We start from the raw sequence: 15,895 nt of genomic DNA, 5'->3' as shown, positions 1-15,895 counted from the left end.
GATGTGTCCATGTTGTGTTTTGAGGCATTTCCTGTTGGTTGCGGGCACTAGGCCTACCCACGCAAGTCAGGTACAATTTTTATCGAGAGACTTGGGGAAATGCCTGGTGGAAGGAAATTTGTGGCTCCTCTAAGATTCCAGAACTTTCTATCACTGCAATGTGAGAAAAAAGTGTTTTTTTTGGCCATATTTTGAGGTTTGCAAAGGATTCTGGGTAACAGAACCTGGTGGGAGCTTCACAAGTCACCCCATCTCGGATTCCCCTAGGTGGTGTTTAGCTTTATAAAATGCACAGGTTTGGTAGGTTTCCTTAGGTGCTGGCTGAGCTAGAGGCCAAAATCCACAGCTAGGCACTTTGCAAAAAACAGCTCTGTTTTCTTTGGGAAAATGAGATGTGTCCACGTTGTGTTTTGGGGCATTTCCTGTCGCGGTCGCTAGACCTACCCACACAAGTAAGGTACCATTTTTATCGGCAGACCTGGGAGAGCACTGGGTGGAGGAAATTTGTGGCTCCTCTCAGATTCCAGAACTTTCTGTCACTGAAATGTGAGAAAAAGTGGGTTTTTTGGCCAAATTTTGAGGTTTGCAAAGGATTATGGGTTTCAGAACCTGGTGAGAGCTCCACAAGCCACCCCATCTTGGATTCCCCCAGGTGTCTAGTTTTAAAAAATGTGCACGTTTGGTAGGTTTCCCTAGGTGCCGGCTGAGCTAGAGGCCAAAATCCACAGCTAGCCACTTTGCAAAAAACATAAGATTTCAATGTAAAAATGTGATGTGTCCATGTTGCGTTTCCTGTCGAGAGCATTAGGGCTACCCACTCAAGTGAGGTACCTTTTTTATCGGGAGACTTAGGGGAACACAGAATAGCAAAACAAGTGTTATTGTCCCTTGTCTTTCTCTACATTTCTTCCTTCCAAATGTAAGACAGTGTGTAAAAAGGACGCCTATTTGAGAAATGCCCTATAATTCACATGCTAGTATGGGCACCCCGAAATTCAGAGATGTGTAAATAGCCACTGCTTCTCAACACCTTATCTTGTGCCCATTTGAAAATACAAAGGTTTTCTTGATATCTATTTTTCACTCTATATTTCAGCAAATGAATTGCTGTATACCTGGTATAGAATAAAAACCCATTGCAAGGTGTAGCTCATTTATTGGCTCTGGGTACCTAGGGTTCTTGATGAACCCACAAGCCCTTTACATCCCCGCAACCAGAAGAGTCCAGCAGACGTAACAGTATATTGCTTTCAAAAATCTGACATTGCAGGAAAAAGTTACAGAGTAAAACGCTGAGAAAAATGGCTGGTTTTTTTTCACCACAATTTCAATATCTTTTTATTTCAGCTGTTATTTTCTGTAGGAAATCCTTGTAGGATCTACACAAATGACCCCTTGCTGAATTCAGAATTGTGTCTACTTTTCAGAAATGTTTAGCTTTCTGGGATCCATCACTGGTTTCACACCCATTTCTGTCACTAACTGGAAGGAGGCTGAAAGCACAAAAAATTGTAAAAAGGGAGTATGTCCCAGTAAAATGCCAAAATTGTGTTGAAAAATTGGGTTTTCTGATTCAGGTCTGCCTGTTCCTGAAACATGGGAAGCTGGTGATCTTAGCTCTGCAAACCCTTTGTTGATGCCATTTTTAGGGGAAAGAAACACAAGCCTTCTTCTGCAGCCTTTTTTCCATTTTTTTTTTTAAATTGAAATTTTCACTGTATTTTGGCTAATTTCTTGATCTCCTTTAGGGGAACCCACAAAGTCTGTGTACCTCTAGAATCCCTAGGATGTTGGAAAAAAAAGGACGCAAATTTGGCGTGGGTAGCTTATGTGGACAAAAAGTTATGAGGGCCTAAGCGCGAACTGCCCCAAATAGCCAAACAATGGCATCTGAGGGAAAAAGGCCTGGCAGCGAAGGGGTTAAAAAAAAAATAAGAGTCTTAATCCTTAGAAAATACTGAGAATGCTGTTATTGCACAAAAGTACCAGGGTAGCGTCAAAATAAAGATGCACAGGCGAGTGTGCATCGGAAAAGGCCAGCGATAAGTCGATTTCTCACTCGCAAGTGAGAACGTGCATCATTCCTCCTGGTAGGGTCGGCGTGCATTGTTCCTTCTCTCCTGCAAGGCGGCGAGGCGTTGATCCCGGAAGGGCACCTCGGGTCCGGGAGGCTTTGCATTGATTTTCCGCGCCCAGCGATGTTGTGTTGAAATCCGGTCAAACTGTGTCACAAAACCGTGCTGCGTGGGGGCTTGCATCGTTAACAGCAGCTGCTGCGGATGTTGAGCGTCGTTTCTCCAGCTATGTTGCATGGATCTCCCAGCCATGATGCAGGTGGAGCATCGATTTTAGCTGTGAGGCAGACAGCGTGTCATTTATCAGCAGCAGGGTGGACGTGGATTTCTGTCCTTTTCCACAAGCTGCACCTTTCAAGGGCTCAGAGACAGGTTAGGGCACCACTTGGCAGGCAGGGGTCTCAGCAGAAAGCCCAGGTGCTGGCAGAGAGAAGCCTTCCCCCAGCTTTGGGGTAAATTTGGGATTGGTACTTAAAACAACATTATCCTTTCTAAACTAGAAGTATGGTTCATGGATTCTTAAGCCTTGGATTTTTCTTATCCTTCTTGCAGAGGTAATAACCAATAGGAAGGCTACTTCAAACGACAACAATTTCAATTCAGAAAGGAGCTCTCAAGCTGAGACAAAACAGTGTTTAGCTGTCATGGCACTGCTGGAGGTTTTACTGGAAGATGACCTCGGAACAGGCCCTTTCTGAACTCCTAAACAAGTCTGCTGGATGACAGAGAGTTTCCCATCTCACCTACTGAATCTGGAAATACTTTTATAGACAAATTAGTCAATCCTGACTTTGGCAGTTGTTGCAGCTATGGAAATATTTGCTCAGAAGAGGAAAAGATGGGATGGTGAGACTGCGAAGAACACCAGACACAAAATCTATTCCATTTTGCAGAATTACATTTCATTGTGGAGTCAGCCAGCATGCAGGAGAATCATTCTGCAATCCTCCGATAAGTAAGCCCAGTGGACAAGTTTAGAGAGAGAATCTGTGGATGAAGAACTTGTCCCTTGCTCACTGAAAGAAGATCCTCTACAGGCTGGAACTGAAGATGTGCGAACTCTGATAGGCGAAGCAGTTCAATGAACCACTATTGTCTTGGCCACGGTGGAGCTATCAATATTAACCAGCAAGGCTCCTGTTTCATCTTCTGGATGGCCCTGGGAATAATCAGAAACAGAGGGAAAGCATATGCAAACATTCACGACCATGCCAGATGGAATGTATTTCCCTAAGAGCCTGGTTGAGGGTATCTTGCATTTCCTGTAGTGCAGGGTAGCAAAAATTTAAAGATTTGGGGTTTCCCAACAGTAAAACACTAGCATCAACTCCAGCTGGCTGAATTCCCACTCATGGCATTGTCTGTCTGTCCTGATTAATGTGCCTATTCGTTCTGATCTCCTGGGACATGCTCTACCTTAAGGGTATTGTTGCTGAGCATCCATTTCTAGATCTGTTGAGCCTGAGCTGAGAGAGATGTTGTCGTCGTTTCTCCCTGTTTAGTGAGATAAAACATGGTAGTAGTGTTGTCTGTTTTCACCAAGACTGAAGAGTTGCGGAGTCTTGGAAAGAATGCTTGGAGGCCTAAGAACATCACCTTCATCTCAAGAAGACTGATGTGAGACAGCGCCTCCTGAGCGGTCCATTTTCTGTAGATTTCTAGATCCTGCATGTGAGCTCCCCATCTTTCCAGGGAGGAGCCAGTCATCCCTATATGCGGTCGCACAGGGAAAATTTAAGACTCAAGGAAATGTTGTTCATGTTGAACCACAACGACATTGCCAGTATCAACTATGGTGTGATTGAGATTGTGTTATCGAAGGTGTCCTGGCATTGGACCCATTGCTTGTCAAGCTGTTCCTGCAATGGACGCATGTGAAGACGACAGTTTGGTATCAACGGGATGCAGGATGACATCATCCCAAACACTGACTTGTACTTTTGTGCAGAAATGGACCTTTTTTCCACCAGAGATGATGTAATTGCCTTGAATCGATGAGTTCTGTCTATAGTCGGAAAAACATTTGCAACCACTCCCAGAAATACTGCTGATTTGGATGGAATTAGGGAAGATTTCTCCTTGTTCAGCGTGAGGCCTAGACTTTCAAATAGCTTCAGACAGGCATGAGTCGATTTTCTGACTGAGTGAGAGGTGGGTCTTTTTTTGTTTTTTTAGCTAGTTGTCCAGGTACAGGAAAACTTGGTGCCCTGATTGCCTTAGAAACGCTGCCACCAGAGATATGCATTTCCTAAATCCTTGACAACTACAGTGTTGTCTTCATTGATGCAGAGGTAGTTGTCGTCAAGCCACAATAGTTACTGCCTTCCAAGTTAACTACATCGTCAATGCTCTTGTAGACAGGGTGGTTTTTGCTGAGGGATCTGTCAACAAGTAAATCTACTAGATAGCTGGTTCCTTAAATGGTGTCAGAGGAGCAGGAGAAGAGGAGGATTTTCTATGATAGGGAGATCGTCTAGGCTGCTCCTTGGTACGCAAACTTTCAGCACTGGGTTTTCTACTATGTGATTTTGCAGTCTTTGAATCTTTGCCAGATGAGGACGGGTCCTCATATTTGATTTTTTGGGGGGACGTATGCCCTTCTTCTTCACTCTCTGAATCAGGGTCTGACTGAGCCTTCTTTTTCCTCTGAAGCAAGAGAAGCAGCCTGGCTTCCTGGTCCTTAAGGGCCTTAGTCGAAAAAGTACGACAGTACTTACATTCTTTTGGTTTGTGCTGAGGGTACAAACAATATAAACATTGCTTGTGAGGATCTACAAAAAAAAGTCTGGTTTTCCCACAGGATTTATAGGCCCTAAGGAGCCTTTTCTTGGATCCCTCAGACACTGTGAAAATAGGAAGCAGTTCCCCCCAAAAAACTGTACCTCAGTTGTTTGTAGGTGCAAAAGTCACTTAAAGAGCTGACCGGTCGCACGGTGAAAGGAGAAACACTGTGACTGAGCAGAGATCAGGGAGACTCCCTAACACACATCATAAGAAATCTGAGGTGTGGTGGTTCTGCAGGGGATGAGTGGTTTAGAGTCTTGGCTCCAAGTGGCTGAAGTTTGGGAGCATTAAAACAAGGTCAATTGGTTAACAATGTTTATTGTTTTCAATGGGGCTTTTAAGGCCTACCTATTAACACTGTTTTTTTTATTGCTGTTACTGTTAGACTCTCACCATGACTACGGGGAAGATTCAAGCATGTGAATCTATGAGAGGAGCAGTGTTTACACTGCTAGTATGACTTTGCCATTTGAACCAATGGCAAAGCCGCCACTTAACCCTATGTGCAGGTCTCTGCTAAGGAAGGCCTATTGAGCCTTATGGCAGGGAGCTTATATAATACAGCAACACTTCTACACTGTTGTGTTCCTGGGGAAAATGTAGCATTCCCATTGGCTAACACAGGGTTATCGGCCGACACTCCAGCCTGGCCAACTCCTGAATGGGACAACCCGAGTACTGTGAGGTATCAAAATAATAGTGGCATTAAATCCGATTTGAAGGCCAGGTCGAACTTATTGTCACAATTAAAGTTCTGCAACTTTTAGAACATTGCCACTCTGTCACCCAGCTGGTCCAGTAGCTTCACACGGCTCTGGCACAAACAGCTTTCTGCCCGATAGGGGAGATGTGTTAATGACTCCCAGGCTTAAGAACAAAGGCAGTTGCCACAGAGTGAGGTGTGACCTCCTCTCCCAGGATGGCCAGTCAGGTGTTAGCCCAAAAGGCACGCTTCAAAGGGAAAGCCACCTTTGTTGGACGAGTGGTGATAACACTCCTGGGCAGGCTGCCTTTTGTTCATGTACAAAAGTTGGAGACAGAGACAGGTAGGGAAACTAAGTGCCCAAACCGTTATTCGTGTGGCCGTGCAGCCCTCAGGTAGCTACATCTCTAGGGTGGGCTACCAAGCTCCTGATGACCGAAGAGGGGTCCAGACATCTTGAGAGTGGTAGAATAGTGCACACTGGGATAGCCAGATGACACACCTTGCAGGAAGCACATCATCAGTTAGGCGAAGACCTAGTAGTCCATTGGCTAGTGACCGAGTGGTCCGCAAAGGGAACTTTCCTGGGGATAAATATGGCATGCTTAACAGCCTGCCCCTCAGATCACACTGGATTTGGATAAAGGACGGAAGGGCTGCCAAGCTACCCTTGAACCTGCTCGAACTAAGGCTGCATCGTCGGAAGGACTGCACCTGCTGCACTTTGGGCTATTGAAGTTTCAACTGTGTCTGTGGCTCCTGGCTCAGGGAAAAGTTGATTCCCGGACCCAGATCAAAGCAGTGACCTCCAAGGATAGTTGACTCATCCCCTGGAGCCAGTCCCATGGACCAAAGAGCTGAAGAAGCACCAACCCGAGAAGTTGGAATCTACCTCAGACGTTTTGCCGCTACAAGTCACAAATGCACCACAGGACAAATCCAAGATAGCCAAAAGTTGCACCTGTGTCTGCTGGACCTGAGAGTGCTATCAGAGTAAAGATCCACAAAGGACAGTAGCCCCCACCTAAAGATTTCACTCCAACCACAGTGCACGGAGACCCGTAGCCAAGTATCGGCTGGCCAGCTACTATAATGTAGAGGACTTCGAGGGACCCTGACCTCTGAGGCCAAAGTCACCCCGTTTCACCCATGGGCTGAGGAATAACCACAAATGCACCTCCGTCAACTGCACCTCAACTGGAGCATCCTTGATCCTCTTCTCGTCTGCATCCCCAGCTTCAGGACCACTCCACTGAAGTCTATGGCAGCTGTACTGTTAAGTTTGGAAATTGCCTTAAAAACGCTCTGACAGCCGGGGGCGTGGCTTAGTAGCGATTGGTGTAGGGCGGCGAACTCCAGAGCTCTGGTGTGCTCGGCCCCATCCGACCCTCATCCTGCTACCGAGGTCACAGGAAATCTCTGGGTATGTATCCCTGCCGGTGAAGAGGACCTTTCCAAAGACGATCGGCGCCTGGGGAGCGTGGATGAAGGAGATAGCCTGAACCCGGGAGGTGGCCGTTAGAGGACCGAAGATGGCAGCCGGAGACTGGGCTACTCCGGTGGCCCCACGCGGCTAACAAAGGAGCACAGCTGAGGAGGCCCGGACGGATGAAGTGGCTCCCTGGCGCTACTGCGGATCAAAGCCGCTGCTGGGGAGCACTGCAACAATCAGGAGCTGAGCGGAGCAATAGTGGAGTGCCCTGCTACCGCCCAGGCCCATCGAGCAGCGGTGCTGGTGAGCACACAGGCGAAGACTCAACTGGGCGTTGCCTGGCTGGGAGGAGCACCGCGCTGCGATGGGGGCTCCCCTGACATAAAGATTGTTGACTGGAGGGTCCTGAGAGCACCAGCTGCGCGACTGCCTAAGGTGGCGGCTGGCACTTAAAGGAGCTCGGGGAGCAGGTGGGGGAAGCGGCCCCCGCGGTGGAAAGCGAGGACACTGTCTGCAACCACCGGTGGGAGACTGTGTCTGGCAGAGGGGCTGCTAGCGAGGAGGACGGGGCCCCAGCTGGATCATGCTGCGACACCGGGGTCTGGCACCACAACCAGTAAGATGAGCAGATGTAGTAGGGCCCTGCCCAGTCGAGAGGGGCGACGAGCTGCAGTAACGATTTGAGCCGGGCCCCAGGGACTCTTGACAGACAAATTGCTGATCAGCTGCAGGACTACCCAGGATGATAGTCAGTGCTTAGAAGAGCCCTGAAGCCGGGATAGTAGACCCAGCAACAAATAGTGAAATCACATGGGGGGCTGTTCCCTGGTGCACCTGCACTACTTGAATCCAAATGTGGGGGGACCTGCCCAGCAAAGAGGTTAACAGCGATGAAGGACCCAAACCATTGCCCTGGAATAATAGTGCTGAGGAGACCAGCCCCACAGCAACTAAGACTATAGTGGCCTCGGAGAGACGTGTGAACGCAGGGAGTGGATAGTGGAGAGGGGCACCCTGGAGAAGAATATTGCAACCTGCACGTGGGCACTTGATCAGCGAGCTGGAATGTCCAGAATACAGGTGGAACGCAGCATACAGTGGGCCAGGAGCCAGGGGGACCATTTGGTAGATTGGCCCCCGGATAGCTGTAGCAGGGCCGATTTCGAACAGAAACACAGTGAGGGGGCGATGAATCTGAGGAGAGCAAATAGAAACCTGCAGAAGTACACAAAGGCTCTCGGAACGTCATCAGGTTCCCTTTGCCTGGAGGTGTCAAAGAGAAACCAACAAAACCCTACAAGGAGCCCGTAATATAGCGACTGTCTAAAACAAACAGCTTTGAGACACCCGGCACTTGGTTACAAGGAACCCAAGAACGCACCATGGGCAAGGCTTTCAAAAAGAGGAATGGAGACTTGAGGGGCTCCCAGCGTATAAGGCCTACTAGCAGTTGCTCGAAGCAAACGCTGCCTGCGACAACGGGGACAGTGCCCTCCACCCCCACGCTTCAATATGTACAACAAGCTATATTGACTTCGAGAGACACCCTAGAGGTCAAAATTGATACGATACGTTAAGCATTGATCTGGGTCTGCTACAAGATGACCACAGGTGCTTATCAGAGAGAGTCACCGCGTCTGTGAGGGAGATTTCCAAGATGATATCTGCAGTAGCTGCGGTGGGGGGACGAATGGATTTTGTGGAATCTCGACTACTCGCCCTAGAGAGCAGAGCAGAAGATTCGGAAAGTAGAGCACACCGCAGCAATATTAGAGTAGTGGGGCTCCCCGAGAAAATTGAGGGTTCAAACATGGTGCGCTACTTAGAAGAATAGATCAAGAAGGAGGCAGCCCCGGAGAGTCTCTCCCCATTCTTTGCCCTGGAGCGGGCGCATGGGTGCCAGCTTGGCTTTATCCCCTGGGTGCTCCCGAGACCTGTGGTGGCAAGGTTGCTCCACTTTAAGGACCGGGATTACATTCTGTAACGGGCTCGGACATGAGGAAACCTTGTGGTGGAGAACAATAAAGTTTCCAGATTTTTCCAGAGAGTTGCAGCACTAAAGGGCCGTCTTCACCACTGTGAAAAGGCAACTTCGAAAACTAGGGATAGTATATTTTTTGAAGTTCTCTGCGCGACTCAGAGAGGTGACACCCACAGGGGTGCAATTCTTCTCCACCCCTCAGGTAGCATGGGCCTGGATAGAGAGGCTGCACCGACTGGGCCTCCCACTACAGAATTTAAATGTACAGACAGACTAGATAAAAGGCATGACTGACCATTAATTACTATTGGTGTTACTCTGCACGTATGTATGCAGCTGATAAAATGTTTGCCAAGTTCAATATTTTTAGAGGAATGCTCTACAGGTTGTTAGCCAATTCTTCCATAAAGTTCTCCTAGCAAATAAAGCCTGCCTTTTACTGGTGAACAAGATGCAAGGCTGAATACAATCTGTATCATAAATGCTGCAAGGTAAGCCAACCTATAGGTTTTGCTTTAAATGATAAAACTAACCTTAGCAGTGGTACATTCAACCATCTGTGCCTCATCCAGACAGATTCGCCACCACTCCACTGCAACTAAAGGGCTTGGGATGGCCATGTAGCGTTTCTGGTTCCTGAAACGTCGCCCGTCTTCACTGTTGCTGTGTGGAAGGTCAACATAATTCAGCTCGGTGCGAAGAACATCATAAGTAGTAATAACCACATCCTGCTTTGCCAACATGTGAGGCTGGAGGAAGCCATGTTTCTTCACACCTTGATAAACCTAAAAGGGTGAAAAAACAAGCAGTTAGACAAGCACTGGCAAAGCCAATGGTCTGGCCTCAGCTAGGTGGTGCAATCTTTTATGTTTGTTTTTTAATACAAGCAAATGCTTTGAAAATAAGCAAAGCTTTTTATGATGCCACCTAGACATAACTGTCACATACTTGCAATACACATTTTAAATGTAAAAAAACATTAACTGATGTGGCTGTTTTACTGGTGATGCTTTTTAAATAACAAGCTTTTAGCTATGCCAAGCATTGTATTATCATTATTGTTATCAAAGAAGAGAGGACTTTGTCACCACCCAACCAAGAACTCAAATCGCAGGCAGCTACAATGTCACTTTATAAATTCAACTTTATAAAGGGTAAAATAAATATCTGGGCAAACCGAATAGCTGGTTCAGACTTTTTGGGAAATCTATGTTACAGAAAGGTGTTGGGTGAGATTCAAAGGGTTAATTAGAGAGCAGGAGTTTGGATTATCTTGACTGTCAATTTGTTGATTCTTTGAGGATACAAATTCTAGAATACGTCAAAGATAATACAGTTGGAAGATTAAGAAACCAAGTGGAAGAAGGAGCATTTTCCCTTTACCCAGAGCAGGTGATTTTTGAAAGACACAAAGATCCAGAATATCCAACTGTCTAACAGTAACTGAAAACATTCTGGCATCGGTCATTACTGGAAGCCTCTAGACAAAAGTGTGGCTCCATGAACTGGTGAAAATGCAGGGTTTACGGGCATGGGTCACTGGTATCTCCAAAGTGTGTAACCAGTTGGAGAATGGAGAACTTACGACGTTCCCCTCTCTTCAGAGGAATTACTAACGGAACCCTAATCAGTTTCTGAAATATGCTCAGTTGCAACACATCTGGCAGGCAGAGGGGCCTAGGGGAACTGGAAATCCCAGAGTGTGTCCCCCTGGAGGGACAGTTGCTTATGTAGGCACTGAGTAAAGGGGCAATTTCTCTCATTTACAAGATACTAAACAATATGCCTGACACGCTTTGTAGGCCCTGTGAGAGATGGGAGAGAGACCTGGGTGGAATGGAGGCTGTAGACTGGGAGGCAGCATTTAGAGAAGTGACAAGCAACTCTAGACTGAGACTAATACACATTCAGATCCTACACAGGGGGTGTTATTACAACTTTGGAGGAGGTGTTAATCCGTCCCAAAAGTGACAGTAAAGTGACGGATATACCACCAGCCGTATTACGAGTTCCATAGGATATAATGGACTCGTAATACGGCTGGTGGTATATCCGTCACTTTACCGTCACTTTTGGGACAGATTAACACCTCTGCCAAAGTTGTAATAACCCCCATAGTCTACTATGACTGGCACAGGTTATTTGTCATGGGAATGGCAGCTTCCCCGACGCATGTGCAGTGTAATGGAGACAGTTGGACTTCCTACCACACGTTGTGTAGCTGTCCGCTTATTCAAACTTACGGGGCCAAGGTAACGAGTGAACTCAGCATGATCCTTGACATCACTGTTCAACCTGACCCACGTTATGTTCTCCTGGGTGTCCCCACTGACACTGATGCCTCAAGAGCCAAACTCATGTTTATTATCCCTGGTCCAGTAGTGACCAAAATAGATGTGGCCAGGTTAGGAGGGGATGCAGGAGTCCCCAACTATACGAGAATAGAAGCGAGAGGTGGATATGTGTATGTCACCTACAAAAGCTGGGGTTGTCTGCATAATTTTCAAAGGTTTGGGACAGCTGACTAAAGCATTATGCACAAGGGCATCAGGCAGGGTGCAGAACTTCCATAGATAGTGGATACTACCTATGGTCACGCAAAACTTTAGAGCTGTTGAATGTACCTGAAGATATTTTTTTTTTTTATATAGAGCTTTATTATTTTTTTACAAAAACGGCGAATCCACAATACAAAACAGGTCACATCCCGTATCCCCGAGCAACCTACCGTGTAGCACCATAGATCAAAGATAGTTAGCACAGACACATTTCGAATGACCAGTATCATCTGCCATAACTTGTACCCCGCAACCGGTTGCTCACGGCCCCGGCACAGACCTCGCGCCCCAGGTGGACTCCCACCTCCCCCACACTCTCCTGTACTTGTTCAGGCATCCTCTTGCTTCATATACCCTCGCTGAGCATACCAGTCCACTCCACGGCGCAACTTGGCCAACGTCAGTGCCACCTTTGCTTTCCAATCTGCCACAATGTGTCTTTTGGCAACCAGACATGCCACACCTAAGAAGATTGGATCAGCTCTTTTAGACCCTACTCCCTCCATAACCCCCAATAAGAGCGGCAATGTGGCTGCGACCACCTCCTCCAGCAAGACCCATGAAATCTCCGTCACCACCATTCTCCAGTAAGAGGTAATATTCGGACAGGACCACACCATATGATAGAAATCGGCTTCCGGGCAAGAACAATGGGGACAATTAGCGTGGGGTCTGAGACCCGCCCTATTTAATCTAATTGGTGTGAGGTAGGCTATGTGTAAACAGTATGTCTGTAACACCCGAAAGCCAATGCCTCCCTCCAGTCCTCGTTCCCAACCTCCGACGGAGCTTGTCCAGTGGCTGAGCGGTGTTATTAAATAGGGATCAGTAAATCCGCGACACCCACCCACCGATCCAGGCCCCCCATCAGCACCTTGGCCTCCATGGGACTGAACTCAGGAAGGATCTCCCCCGCCTTGTGGGTATATGCGTGTAGCGCATGTCAGAGTTGCAGGTACCTATGGAACTGAGTCTTATTAAGTGAAAAGTGTAATTGAAGCTCTTTAAAGGAGCGCATGTGCGACCCCTCCCAAACATCACCAAGTAAGAAGATTCCTATAAGGTCCCATCTTTGAAATCCCTCCAAGGACGAAACCTCTGCCAACCACCCCCGTGCCACAATGGAGTCTGCTGGGTGAGACGGCCCCACCACTCGACCTCTTCTGGGCCCCACACCAGCCCATTAAGACCACCCTTGTCACATCCGGGATCGCACGTGGGACGGAGCGGCCATAGAGCGCCTCAAGCACTGCGGGGTAACCTATCGTCTGGAGTTCCAGTTGATTTGCAGGGTCTGACCAGCCCCCTTCCATCCAGTCATTTATCATCAGCAGGTGCATTGCAAGATAATAATAATAGATGTTAGACATCCCCAGTCCGCCCTCATAAACATCCCTCTGGCAAATACCAAGAGCTAGCCTGGATCGGGTACCACACCCCAAAAACCGACGCGCTACCGCTTCCATGTCTCTGAACCATTTCCGAGGTATTGGATAGGGGAAGTTCTGCAGCACATAAAGGAACCTGGGGAGGATCATCATTTTATAGAGTGCTATTCTGCCTAGCAGGTTAAGGGGCAGGGTCTGCCAGCCCTGAAGATCCTCCTTGACTCGCCGGGTGAGCGGTGAGACGTTAAGCGCCCAGGCCAACTCTGGCAACAAGGCCACCTGGACAGCCATACATTTGAAACTGTTGCGTCTGATAGGGATGTCCTGCTGCCAGTCCACACAATCTCTAGAAGAGTGCAGAGGCACCAGCAGGGACTTGCTAGGATTGAGAGTTAAACCGGAGGCCTCGGAGAACAAGCCCAGGATCTGCAGTGTCTGGAGACCGCTGCGAGCGGGGTAAGCCAAAAAAAGAAGCACGTCGTCCGCGTAGAGTGCCACTCGGTCTTCTCGCACCACAGGCCAAGTCCATCCCTCAATCAGGGGATCTTCTCTGAGTATCTTCGCCAAGGGCTCTATTGCCAGCACGAAGAGAAGCAGGGACAAGGGACAACCCTGGCGGGTGCCCCGATGTATAGGGAACAGGTCTGAGGTCACTCCGTTCACCTGCACTCGCGCAGTCGGATTGGAATAGAGAAGTTTCACTAGGCCGCGAAACCTGGGCCCAAGCCCATTGCTCAATAATACCTGGTCCAGGTAGGTCCAGTCCACAGTATCGAAGGCTTTCTCGAAGTCCAGCAGGAGGAGCGCTAATTGTGAGGTCAGGATGCCACAATGATCCAATGCTACATGTAGGCGCCTAATGCAATGCCTCGTGCTTCGCATGGGCATGAATCCGCATTGGTCTGGGTGAATCAGCGAGGACAGCACCCCTTTCAATCTGGTTGCAAGGATCGTGGACAATACCTTGATCTCGATATTGAGAAGGGAGATGGGGCGGTAGGCAGAGCAACACTGTGATGGGAGGGCGAGTCTTGGGAATCACCACTATGGTGGCTTGCTCAATGCCCGAGGGAAAGCTGCCTGTCTCCTCGGCCTCCTCATACATAGTGAGCAAGTGGGGGCCTAGGATATCACCACATTTACTATAGAGTTCTGCCGGGAAGCCGTCCGATGATACCTTTGCAATCGCATCCCCAACCTCCTCGAGGCTAATGGCCTCATCCAGCCTACACCTTTCCGTCGGTGAAAGCCAAGGGAGGACAACATCTCCCAGTAGGGGGGCCTTCTTTGCTGACTGCGGCCGAGGCCGTTCTGCGTAAAGTTGTGCCTAGTATGTGGCAAAGCTCTGCACAATTTCACTAGGCATTTTAGAAAGACCTCCCAATTCATCAATTATCTCAGGGATAACTATCTGCCAGCGGCCGGGTCACCAGCCAGTGTAGGAGCTTCCCATTTTTATCCCCCCAACCGTACACCGGAGCTGCTGAGGCCAGCCAGATATGCTTTGCTGTCTCAAGAACGGAGTGCCTGATCTCTTCCCTGATCAAGGCAAGTTGACCCGATGCGGAGGCTGGCGCAGAGGCAGCGAGCTGACGCTCAAGTCGTAGTGCCCTGGCCTCAAGGTCTGACAGCTTAAGGTTACGTGCCCGCTCTCGTATGCGCAGGAGGTGTCTAGCTTGCCCCCAGAGGGTGGCCTTGCAAGCCGCCCAGATCATGCCTGGTGATTGCACCGACCCCCAAATTGTACTCGAAATACTGGGTAAGGTGGTCTATCACCGCTTGGGTATAGTCTCTATCTTGGAGAAGCCAGGCGTTCAGATGCCACAGTGGGCGCCGAGTGGGGTCTGTACCTCCCAAACGGATTTGTAGCGGTGCATGGTCTGAACCCCCGTGTGGCAATATCCCTGCCCCAGTGACACTGGCAACGTCTAGTGCCAGCATGAAAATGAGATCAATCCTAGCGTGCGTATGGTGTGCCGCCGAGGTATGAGTGTACCGCCGGTCTCTGGGGTGCCACACCCGCCATACCTCTCACAGGCCAAGGCTCTAGGCCAAACTACTCAGCCCTGACGCCCGATGAGAGCGATTTCCAGACACAGGACCAGAGATATCTAACGTGGGATCCAGAACAGAGTTGAAGTCTCCACCCAGTAGAGTCAGCCCCGGCGTGAGCCCTGAAACCACGTCGCAAAGAGCTTGCAAAAAGCAATCAAACGCGCTAGGAGGGGCGTAGGCGCTTATAATATTAATCGGTTGACCTCTGAGTGTGCTGGACACCACAACATAGTTCCCTTGAGGATCTGACTGGGTAGCAGTTATCACCATGGGCAGGAAACAGTGCAGGAGAACAGCCACCCCCCCGGAGGCCCTGGAAAAACCTGCATGGTAGACTTTGTCGTATCCCCCGTGCAAGCATGGGGCATTTAGTGCCAAACAGATGGGTCTCCTGGAGCAGAACCACGGATGGGGCATACCTGCGAAGAGTATTAAAAACCGCAGATCTCTTGATCTTGTCCAAGAGTCCGTTCACATTCCATGAAAGGACCTGCGTCAACGAGGGCTGCGCGTGGGGTGCACCAGAGAGGTTATGTGTTGCATGCCCGCCAGTGGGCCCAGGAGTGACCACCCAAAGAAAAGGGAAAAGGTAAGGTAACAACAGTTGAACCATACTGAAACATCACAACATAGTATCCTAATGAACTCCCCGCCCCCCAACTGCCCCCACCCCATACTTCTACCTTTGAAGCATCTGTCGCCCAAAGACCCAACCAGAACCTGAGGACCAAATGGCCTGTCATTGGTGTGGAGTGGTGGACCCCTCCATTCAGCCAGATTATCTGCAATCTAGCCCCCACCCATCTGGACCAGCTACAACCAGGGAGGATGCGCCCTCAAGTGAGTTCGCTGGGGGCGTCCAGGGGATTTTCTCCTGTCAGGCGACCGGGTCCTGGCCTGAATCCCTGACCGCGGGGCT

The 15,895-nt window shown here is 48.9% G+C and overlaps 1 protein-coding gene across 3 annotated transcripts in view; it reads right to left on the bottom strand.

Moving 5' to 3' along the window:
- The window catches only part of SHPRH (SNF2 histone linker PHD RING helicase), a 746,219-nt gene that overhangs the window by 451,297 nt on the left and 279,027 nt on the right, over positions 1 to 15,895 (bottom strand). For all 3 annotated transcript variants that reach the window (XM_069235239.1, XM_069235238.1, XM_069235240.1), the window contains exon 10: positions 9,509 to 9,760. In XM_069235239.1, coding sequence (XP_069091340.1) covers positions 9,509 to 9,760 — 252 coding nt within the window. The remainder of the gene's footprint in view (positions 1 to 9,508; positions 9,761 to 15,895) is intronic.

This window comes from Pleurodeles waltl, chromosome 5 (genome assembly GCF_031143425.1).
Source record: "Pleurodeles waltl isolate 20211129_DDA chromosome 5, aPleWal1.hap1.20221129, whole genome shotgun sequence".
Lineage (NCBI taxonomy): Eukaryota > Metazoa > Chordata > Amphibia > Caudata > Salamandridae > Pleurodeles > Pleurodeles waltl.
The sequence above is the reverse complement of the archived record's forward strand: the minus strand, read 5'-3'. Positions and strand labels throughout refer to the sequence as shown.